At 38.1% G+C, this 11,343-nt stretch overlaps 3 protein-coding genes across 3 annotated transcripts in view; 1 reads left to right on the top strand and 2 right to left on the bottom strand.

Moving 5' to 3' along the window:
- Nucleotides 1–10,939, bottom strand: part of CAHbeta (carbonic anhydrase beta) — a 28,254-nt gene extending 17,315 nt beyond the window's left edge. The window contains exon 1 of the mRNA XM_069509815.1: nucleotides 10,936–10,939. The gene's annotated coding sequence lies outside the window, so the exon portion shown is untranslated. The remainder of the gene's footprint in view (nucleotides 1–10,935) is intronic.
- On the bottom strand, nucleotides 1,172–3,565 carry HBS1 (translation elongation factor EF-1alpha (GTPase) HBS1). Its single transcript, XM_034985484.2, has one exon. The coding sequence runs from the start codon at nucleotides 3,435–3,437 to the stop codon at nucleotides 1,407–1,409; it is 2,031 nt and encodes a 676-aa protein (XP_034841375.1). The 5' UTR covers nucleotides 3,438–3,565; the 3' UTR covers nucleotides 1,172–1,406.
- Nucleotides 3,533–5,571, top strand: Pfdn1 (prefoldin 1). Its single transcript, XM_069498153.1, has one exon. It carries the CDS (start codon nucleotides 3,839–3,841, stop codon nucleotides 4,217–4,219), a length of 381 nt encoding a protein of 126 aa, XP_069354254.1. The 5' UTR covers nucleotides 3,533–3,838; the 3' UTR covers nucleotides 4,220–5,571.
- Nucleotides 10,940–11,343: the final 404 nt, after the last annotated feature.

Raw genomic sequence — 11,343 nt, 5'->3', positions numbered from 1 at the left:
TAGAGATAGTATTCAAAAACTATATATTACGTTTTTTAAACTGATTTTACAGCTCTGGATGCTATCTTTTTTGAGCCTTCAATTACCATTTAACCATCATTTAACTATTTAACATCACAGACGATTACAACCATTGAACCCGTAGACGAAGTAAAAAATTTAGACAAAGGAACGTTTGCTTTCTCATTCCCACTAAAAAGAGAGCACAGATAAAGTTAATCATGTGATAAACAGAGACGCAGCTAACCTATTTTTTGTCCCTTATCGTGTAACCGATTTTTCAAGGAATACAACTTTAGTTACAAAACAAACTGAGAATTCGTGGTATCACTGTAGTTCTCATTAGTTATTTAGGTACTTGTTTTCACATAAAAAACGTTTAATATAAATGTTGTTGATCGGTTTAATACAAATTATGATTACTAAACAATGGTAATTATTGTCGTGTTATTCGTCATTACGTCGGGCTATCGGTATCTCAGTCGCGGTTACACAGTACTTTAGTCTAGCTCATTTATTCAGTCTACGATTGAACCCCATTTTCACCTTCTATGAAAATTAGGGGTATAGGACGGGTATAATTATACTCTTTGGGGTATAATAAAAACCATATAAAAACTGCCTTAAATGAGTACCATTTCTGGTCGGTGACCATGATATACTTCTTCCATGTTAGCCCGCACCGCACTGCATCATCACTTAACATCAGGTGAGATCGCAGTAAAGGGCGAACTTGTAATAGAATTTAAAATAAATAAATAAGTGCTGCACAATTTTTCTGTTTCGTGTGCACAAGTACCTATGACCATAAGGTTATAATAATATAGCTATGGTCCAAAGTTAAGAAATCCTGACTGCAATGAGCACTTGTGCAGCCCATTTTGCTTTTATTGAAAGGTTAGGTTAGGATTAAGTTAAGGTTAATGATAACCATAACTTAATCCTAACCGTGTGTCATGTCATGCAACTGGACAAATATTTTTGAAACCAATCCTGTATCAAAATACTTCTAACCTACGACGGCTTACCAACCTAAGTATGAACTTACAAAGGAAATGATCTAGTCACAAGTCGTAGTTTTTACTAAATTCCACTAGATTTATACCTACTTCTTTCAAAGAGCAGTAGAAAATAATAATATTTTTTGTTGATGTGTTGATTTGTAAATCAATAATAAGCAGTTTTATATTTTACGATTTATTGGCAAATATCTATTAGATAAATAGCAATAATAAAATTATAACCATAATTTACTTTCCTATAGTACGATACAACATTGTACAAGACAAGATAACATTGTATTAACATACCAAGGCACCTGCGTAGTACAATAACATTTCCCCATATAATATCTTAAGTCAGGAACCTTGGCATTTTAATATGACTTTATACAGATATCAGATCAATCAAATGTTAAAAATATCTGTTACAAGGCCAGCTGCAATCGTTACACCAGCAACACGCAGCATCACACGTCCTAGCTCCTTTACATCTTTGTACCGTTCAATACATATTGGTCTGGAAACCTCTATCTCTACAACAGCTACAGAATTATTCCCCAAACACCTAGGCTTTTTCTTCAAAACTTCTCCAGTACTCTTATTCAACAATGCCTTAAGCTTCACAATATTTGCAGACTCCACCAGCGACTGATGGTGTATCAGAACAGGGAAACCCCTTGTTATAGGAACTTTCACATTGAAAACTACTAATCTTGCTTCGAAGCGTGTGGTAACTGGAACCTGCTGAACAGGATCACTCAGTATGTAGCCCACTGAGACATTTTGCATTTCAATACCAGATAGAGTCACACTAACTTGGTCACCGGCAAACGCAATATTGCTCATGAGTTCATTAATGCTTAAACTCCGGACCTCTGCCATTTCTTTGGAAGGACAAACGAGGACTTTGTCACCCTTATTGATTACACCGTTTTCAATACGACCAGCAACACAAAATCCTGAGCCTGTGCCCTTGAATATATCATTTATTGACATACGGAATGGCTTAGACACAGGCCTTTCAGGAACATTAAATTTGTCAATGACATCTAGCAAGCATGGCCCGCTGTACCATTTGAGCAACTCGGCTTCTGCTGCAACCTTAACTAGATTTTCTCCTGTTAGACCTGAGCAAGGTACGAAGGTAACATCTGAATCTTTGAAACCAGCTTGTTTGAGGAAAGCTTTCAGTTTTTTAGTTATCTCATTAAACCTTTCCTGTGACCAATTACTGGTGTCAAGTTTATTGACTGCCACAGCTAACTGGTTCACTCCAAGAGATCTAACGAGTAAAGCGTGCTCCCTAGTCTGGCCTCCAAGTTCAAACCCAGACTCAAATTCTCCCCGCGTAGCATCAACAACAAGTAAGGCAACATCAGCTTGCCCCGCCCCTGTTATCATGTTAGGTATAAAATCTGCATGGCCAGGTGCATCTAATATAATAACTTTCTTTGTTTTAGTCTCAAATTGTGCTCTTCCCACATCCATAGTTATGCCCCGTACTCTCTCTTCGCCTGTTTCATCCAACACCCAGGCATACATAAAGCTTTGTTTACCAATTTTTTTACTCTCTTGTTCATATTTGTGCAAAGTCCGTTGACTAACTTCCCCTAACTCACAGAGAAGACGACCCATCAAAGTTGATTTACCAGCATCAACATGACCTATAACTACTATGTACAGATGATCTTTTTCAGACCCTCTTTCAGTATTGTACTGTACAGTTGGATCAGTTTTGTTTTCTTTCACTTTAAGAACTACTTTATTGTCATCCCCTTGATTGGTTCTAGCATTTATATCTCTATTAGCAGGCGACTGATCCCTGGGAGTTTGTGGGCAACTTGCTGGACTCTCATCACCGATCCTAAAGCCCTTAATTACAGCTGTTTTATGAGGTTCAACTTTTGTAGTGATCACTTTTGGAGTGTTATCAATTATTGTGGTTATTACAGGTGCTTTCACAGGTTCAATAATAACAGGAGCCAGAGGTACTGCCGTTTGAGGTTTGTCTTCTTTAGTCTTATTATTAAGAATTTCATCCAATGCTTTATCATAATTAAAACTATGTTTGAGCACAGAGTGCACTAGTATGTTTTCAGGGATTGTGTCCCCAAACACGTTGCGGAGTTCGTCGAGACATGACATCAGCTTTGCTTCGTCTTCTTCACTTAAATTTAGTCCACGCAGGTCTATTGATTCACGCCGCTCGAAACTTCGATGTGCAGCTTCGGTCTGCTCCTCAGTCTCCTCTTGGATATCATTTCGGCTGTCTAAGAAGTTAGCCACAGCCTGCTGGTTGCGGGAACGATCATACATCCACTGTTCCGCATCGCTAGGAGACATACAGCTGTCTTCCTCAACGGAATGTCCATAAACATCGTCGTAATCATAATCATCCGAATAGTTCCGATTTCTTACATTGCGGTGACGAGCCATATCGTTTAAAGTTGAGGAACGAAAACTACTTCTGGAATAACATATTGAATTTTAAAGGAATTCACACGTTTCCGTAAAATTCTATAAATTCAATTCAACAATAATGTTTGACAGGAGAAATCATATTAATCTATGGGAGAAATTGACAATTTCTTTAATATAACTAGTTTTACGGCTCTGGATTCTAGCCCTTTTGAGCCTAGAAATCTATGCTAGAAATTAACCAAAAGTTTTTCGGACTGACATCGGCCATAAATTAAAAAAAAACCTTTATTTAATAGCCTATATTCAATGTACTCTGTGTTTAATAGTCTGTCTGTGTTGTAACCTCAAAATAATTTTTTCAGTAATTTTAATTGTAAATTTTATTTAGAAACAGTAATATTGAATATCATTCAAAAATGGCTAAGCCTGTGGATCTAGAATTGAAGAAAGCATTCGTCGAATTGCAAGTTAAAATGGTTGAGACCAGTAAGAAGATCCAGGTGATAGATAGCCAACTTGGAGTACTAAAGCGAATGTTGCAACATGCTGATATTACTCAGAGGGAGATCAGTACTTTACCACCAGATACTAAAACCTATGAGTCAGTGGGCAGAATGTTTCTTTTAACAGACTTGGCAGAAATCAAAAGTAATCTGAAAGAAAAGACTGCTTTACTTGCTCAACGGACCACGGAATTAGAGAACAACAAACAATACTTAGATAAGAATCTTAAGGAAAGTGAGAACAATATCAGGGAGATGGTACAACAGAAGAAAGAACAAAGTGAGACAAAGTAAAATTTAATTTTGTGATATTCCTGCCTTTTCACTATGCCCAAGGACTAATAGCGAGAGATGTGTGTAAAATCCACCCATCTATTCATTTCCATAGCTTAATAGATATTGGAACCATTTTGTACTTGAGTTATGAAGTTAAGCTATGAAAATAAGGTGATCGTAGTGGGTATGCATTCTCACAATACATATATCTCCTTGTTGAAAAGACAGTCTATATTTGCTAAAAGCTTTATTTTAGTAACTTCTAAATAATTATGATAACAACCTTTTGCTGGTTTTAATAACAATTTGTGAATATTTGTGAACATTATAATAATATAAAGACTGTAAGCCAGCTCCCTTGGACCTTCTTTGAATAGTTATGATTATGATGATTATATGATTTGTTAATCATGATGCTTACTAATTTTATTGAGATAGCAGATAATAATTTTGATGATTGCAATGTAAACAAGAAAATAAACTGGTGCTAGGGTGTTGGTATTTTGTGCTATTTATATTAGGTATATATTCAAACAATTTCATTTCAGAAGAGAAGTTTGTCGTAGGAGTTTTGTTTTGCTTAGACCCTAGAATGGGTGCCTACTCGTCTGGCATTGAAGCCTTAGAAGTAAATTTCTTACTAAGGCCCAGTATCCACCAGGGCGGCGAAGATGTATATGTAACAAATCAGATGATTGATAAGTGACATGGTCATTTTTTTGTCATCTTTCTTTAATCTGATTACTCTACTTAACATATCTCCGCCAATCTTCACTTTGGTGGATACTGGGCTTTATGGTCAGATTTCTGATTTGGGAAAACCCCCCTGTATTGTGAAATATATGTTGTGTTAAAATTAGTTTTATTTACAACTAATGTGGATTGCATACTAAAACTAAAGCTCCATTATGTTTATGTTAAAATTAACTAATTATAATTATGCTTTAAAAAATGGGATGACAGGTAACAAAGTTAGTCTGGGTAATTCTAGAAATGTATTAAACATTTTCAGTAAATTCGTCACGTCGACGTCCACTGCTGGACATAAGTCTCTTGTAGGGACTTCCACAAGCCACAGTCCTGTGCCACCTGTCCTATACCTTACTAGTATAATGTCTATGGCTAATCAGCTTTCGAATGGTAGTACCATAATTAGAATTCCATTTTATTTTAATAAAAATGTGTCCAATTGTGTTTCTAAAGTTATCCATATTTACTGTAATGAAAAGGAATTAATTTATTAATCTTTAGGGCTTTTTAGTAATAAATTTTTGTCAGGAATCTGGAGTGTAAGCTTTTTAATTTGAATTACATTTTGCTGAGGTACCTACATTTTTATTTATGCTGAAATTAAACATTACTTATTTCTATTTCAATTACTTTTATTTGCAACTAGCTGCCGTGGCGAACTTTGTTCCGCCTAACAGTCGATTCAAATTTTTAAAAAAATCCCTCCGTAAGAACCATCCCCATACTTCAAGGTTCTTTTTATAAAAAAATAATTAGCGAAGTCGGTTCAGCTATTCCCGAGATTTGCGATGACCAGCACATTTAGTGATTCATTTCCCAGTGTTGAAAATTTATAGAATACTAAGTAGATGAGGCCTGAACTTCGTCTGAGTTGATTAAAGGTTTGTACGCACCTGAGCGGCGCGGCGCGGCGCTTCAGCGAGCTGCACGTCGCGGAACAGAGCGTCAAAATATCATTTCTATCATTCTGTATGGCGCATATCGCACTAGAGCGGCGCTGCACAGCGCTTCACCGCGCGGCACGGCTGGAGAGAATATTTTGAAGCGCAGCGAAGCGACGCGCAGTGCAGTGACGCTAGTGCGACATACCCAGCGGCGCGGCACGGCGCTTCGCGCTCGTACGCGAACGGGTATAAAAGTGACGCGCAAGTGACGCGAGCTGCCGCGTACTGAAGTTGTAGTGCGGTAGGTTCCGTCGAGCGGCCTGAGGTTACGCGTTCTGCAGTCGGACTGAAGCGACGCGCCGCGCCGCTCAGGTGCGTACAAACCTTGAGTTGTTAAAAATCCTGTGGAAACACTGATATTTAGGGACAAACAGTAGCAATCTATGTTCTCAAAATATGCCTGCGTACCCAATCAATAAACATATCGAACTAGGTACCTTAGGCACGTAGTAGGTATGGAATATATTATTATCGAAAACAAACTTGTTGAGAAAAACGAAGCAAAAATTAGATCGAACTTCTTTGATAAATGGAGCAGATTTTCTGTTGTTTTTGTCAAAATATAACTGTAATAATGTTTTCAGTGTCCACGGAAAGAAGTTCAGTAGGTACAGGGCTCTCTCTGTTCCGTAATTCCATACAAAATGACAGAAACAAAAATTTCTGTGGGAAAGGGAAGTGCATATAGAGAGAAAACAGAAACTCGCAGTAATGTACCCGCTACCTGGCTACCTAATCCTGTATCATCATTCATCAGGTGTTTACAACTTAGGTATAAGTCCCGCAAATTGCTATTGCGCTAGAACCATGTCTCATTAATTGGAAATGACGTCATTTTGACGTCAGCCGAAATAAAAATATACCATCAGCTCGAAAGTTCAGTCTAGTGCTGACGTCACTACAATAGCAGCCACGCGCATTAGCAATTTGCGGGACTTATACCTACCTAATTTCTGCTAGCTAATTAGTGCTAATAGTCAGTCTATTCACTATTAAGCCAAAGACAGACTGACTATTAGCTTAGCACATTATTATTAAATTATCAGCAGGACCTATGCAGCTACCTAGGTGAGTAGTAACAACTAGGTAGTAGGTACCTACCTACTTTATTAAGTTTTTGCTAGAAAACGTTCCTGAAAGTATCCTCACAAAGTAATTTCCTAGATTAGGTACTCTCGGAGGAGTCAAAGCGAACTACATTTTCGTATCGCGGAAACTTATTTGTCATTTTTTATTCCATTTGCTTTACGTATGCTGTTCTATGCGCCTGAATTGAGGACAAAATGAGAACATCGAAATATGAGCGCGTTTGTGACTGCGAAATGTTTGCCAGGAATAGAAGCGGAATAATTGAGCTAAGTCGTATTCCTTTGTAAACTCCCTACTAGATAATAGAATGATAATACGAGTAGGTATATGACGTAGGTATTATAGCTCTACGAGTGCGGTATACGTACATCGATGGGTATTCGTAGGTATCTAGTTCTCAGGTACATTACTAATAAAATTCTTTTTTCAGGAAAATCAGTTAATTTTGAACCTACATAGGTATGTACCTACCTACCTATATTATCAACTATCAAGTGCTATTGCTGGCACAGATTAGTGTTGCTGGTCCTTCGCGGTAGGATTGGCGTTCTGAAAAAGCTTAAGGTAGATTCAATTCAGGGGACTGATTTCTTTTAATTCAAAATGCTAACGGTGGTTTTAGGATTTTCCGTTTTAGTCAAAAGTCAAAGTCGAGGCCTTCTATTCAAAATGGGAGTTAATTTCTTAAAAAAACGTGGTTAAGAGGTCGGCCTTCGAAAAGTTAGAGGTGCGTGCCGGTTCGGTCCCGGGCACGCACATCTAACTTTTCGGAGTGAGATGCGTTTTAAGCAATTAAATATCACTTGCTTTAACGGGGAAGCAAACCATCGTGAGGAAGCCTGCATGGCTGAGAGTTCTCCATAATGTTCTCAAAGGTGTGAGAAGCCTGCCAATCTGCACTTAGCCAGTATGACGGACTAGGTATATTATGCTAACTACTATTCGGCTCAGTACCATCGTACAAAGAAACACGGAGAAAGAAGAGAAAGCGGCGGTGTCAGGTTTGTATGGAATTTCAACTAGGTAGACGCCTTGTTTAAGTTGCGTTTTGCACTTGCATTGTATTGGATTGAAGCAGACAAGCGGTCCTCCACAAGCTCGACAGCTCCACACGACTCGAGCACAGCAATAATTACCGCAACAAAGCGGCCAGTACTAATTACCTGGAGTACGCTCAAGGCCAAGTAACCCTTGACCGCTCCAGCGGTTTAGAGCACCTCGTCGAGAGTCGCTCCAATTTGAACAGACTGAATGCGGTCAAGTTGTATACCTAATAGTTTGCTGCACGACATTAATTTAATTTGAATAAGCTTTGTAAACCTGTATACTGCTTGTTAGTAACTATAATAATATATCTAAGAGACATTTAGGTAAGTATGTATACAATACAAAATAAATTACCTACATTCAATCTTTTTTTTCTAATTCAAAATGTTACAATAAAACTTAAAGATAGCCTTAGTACCTATATAATTATTGTACAAATCATGCCCACATGGAATGGCGTCAAGAATACTGGCTGCATTTTCGCACTGGACAGCCAGACTAATCCTTTGCGCAAAAAATAAGCCAGCTAATCAGGCTAATTTTTTTTTTAATGTCTCGTATTTTTTTTGCATCAAGTATCCGTGGCCCTAGTGCCTCCACGGCAAACGGATGAACGGCGTGGCATGGTAGGTAGTATTCACCCGCTATTTCTCATGTAGTTACAAAAATTCAACTTCTGATGTAGGTCATTCCTACTCCAACATTGTTTTTTCTGATTACGCCTTTACATAGCCCCCAGGCAAAAATTCGCTCGCGCTAACAAAATTACATTGCGAATTTCTTTTTTGCCCTCAAAACAAAAAATATTTTCTCTCTTGGGACTGAATAACAAACAGGATGCTAAAGAATACAGCTAGATATAAATTTAGTATCACAAGTTTTTTATTCAGATACAAGTTAGTCTTTGAATGCAATCTCATCGGGTGGTAGTAGGTAATGATGCAGTTAAGGTGGAAGCTGGCTACCTGGGAGGCCATATGGCAGTTTTTACTAAACCCATAGGTAAACCTACCCCTAATTGATTTTTAAGTACGTAGTTTTTTAAAAACTAAACATACCTATGCCAGGAATCGAACTCAGGACCTTTCGCTTATAACACCACTGTACTCACCACTGCGCCAGGATAAGGATGGTCGTTAAAACTAATCTTAATAAAAACCTGAATTAAATTATTGACCAGATTTATAACGTACTTATAGGTTTACGAAGTGCCTACGTACCTACGTACTCCAGTTTTAATTAACTCCCACGTGGGTAAACGACAAACATTCAAACATATTGTGCTGAGACTAATTAAATACGGCTTAATTTCCTACGTTCAGCTGTCTAATAGAGTACCTACCTACCTTACATTTCAGTTAATCACTTTAGTAAGGTCGTAATATATTATACTAGAGGATGCCCGCGACTTAGTCCGCGTGGATTTAGGTATTTAAAAATCCCGTGGGAGCTCTTTGATTTTCCTGGATTTATCCAGGAAAATTAAAAAGCTAAGTTGCCTATGTCAATTTCTGGGATGCAATCTACATTTGTACCAAATTTCACATAACTTGGTTAAACAGACGGGCCTTTAACAATCCCGTGGAAACTCTTTGATTTTCCGGAATAAAAAGTAGCCCAAGTCCTTCCCCGGGACGTAAGCCAACTAACTCTCTACTAAATTAAATTAAAATCGGTTTAACTGTTGGGCCGTGAAAAAGCTAGCAGACAGACAGGCAGAGAGACACACTTTCGCATTTATAATATTAGCATGGATTATTAGTATGGATTTTAAATTAATGTACCTAAATCCTCCAAAACACATCCAATGTGCTTGTCCTCCATGTTTAGCAATGGATGATATTTACATTTTACTCATGTGGTAGGGCTGGCGGCGCGCGGCGGCGGGCGGTTCGTAATAAAATTATATTTGTACAGTCTATGTTTTTTGTACAATAAACTATATAAAATTATACCTATCGCATGTTGTAGGTATACCTACAGATTTTTCTGCCGCCCTATTTTTTTCTTCATTTCATTTTATTCAATTAAGTTTCAAATTAATTTATTTTAATTTCGCTCATTTCATTTTATTTCATTTACGCAGACATAGGCATATATTATATTCGCAGATAAATCGTAAGTTTACCAGGAACCTGGTCTTTACTATAGGTACTTACTTACCTTGGTCTTTCAGGGTTGAGCCAATAGAATAGCGCAAAGCAGTGTAGGTAGTTTACCTACTTAACAACAAAATACTGAACTAGCTCTGATGGGAAATTGGTAGGAAATTAAATTTCGTAACATTGACGACACTCTCCACGACTGAGCCCTATAACACGGCCCACGGAATTGGAATAGCTAGATGCCGCATGTTCATTAAAAGGTATAAAAAACCGGCCAAGTGCGTGGCGGGCCACGCGCAGTGTAGGGTTCCGTAGTCAAAAGTTTGCTGGGTCAGCTAGTATAACAATAAATCAATCTAAACTAAATGAAACGAATAGGATTACGATCAATCACAAATACAATATATACAATAAAACTATAATATACAACTCATAATATCTACGTATAATAGTTAACCTCGAAAAACAGATATAACTCCTTAACCTGTGAAACCTACTTAGCCATGATAGTTTTCCTTTAAAATTGATTATAATTATATACTACTGCTGTGAATTTTTTCACGTTCCTATATTTGGCTGATATCCCCATTTCGCTATAGGTTTTCTTGACAGACACGACAGCTAGACGGACAGACGGATAGACGGACAGACAGACAGACAGACAGAGAGACATATAGACAGGCAACAAAGTGGTTACCCTATAAGGGGTCCTTTTTTCCTTTCGAGGTACGGAACCCTAAAAACCAAACGTGCCCACTTTTTTCTACCTTCGTTGACATGACGCAAGTCATTTAGTCACACAACCGATGATCACAACGCGCAATCAGAAACAGACTTCGATATGAAAGAGAATCGAGTACAGTACGCGGCCGAAAGTAATGTACATCGGCCTTTAGAATGACAATTCGGCTGTGTAGAGCGTTGTCTTTGTCACTCATACCCATATGACGTTTTGTCGGTCTCAACGACAGGGACAACGCTCTACATATCTGCTATCTCCTTCTAAAGGTCGATGTACTTTCGGCCGCGTATATCTATTCGTTACTTAGCTAGAGAATGACAGTATTGACAGAGGAGTGAAAATAAAATATGCGCTTTAGGCTCATTGCGGGCACGCCTTGCTGTATCTAGCTAGTCCAAGTCCGTGATTCGGCCACACTGCACAATCTACAGGGAAAACATCCGAATTTTCCGCAATAAAAGGCGT

Source organism: Maniola hyperantus, chromosome 4 (assembly GCF_902806685.2).
Source record: "Maniola hyperantus chromosome 4, iAphHyp1.2, whole genome shotgun sequence".
Taxonomy (NCBI): domain Eukaryota; kingdom Metazoa; phylum Arthropoda; class Insecta; order Lepidoptera; family Nymphalidae; genus Maniola; species Maniola hyperantus.
The sequence above is the reverse complement of the archived record's forward strand: the minus strand, read 5'-3'. Positions and strand labels throughout refer to the sequence as shown.

What these genes read in the sequence shown, in the direction of transcription:
- Pfdn1 (XM_069498153.1), top strand. Translation starts at nt 3,839, where the DNA reads ATGGCTAAGCCTGTGGATCTAGAATTGAAGAAAGCATTCGTCGAATTG.
- HBS1 (XM_034985484.2), bottom strand. Translation starts at nt 3,437, where the DNA reads ATGGCTCGTCACCGCAATGTAAGAAATCGGAACTATTCGGATGATTAT.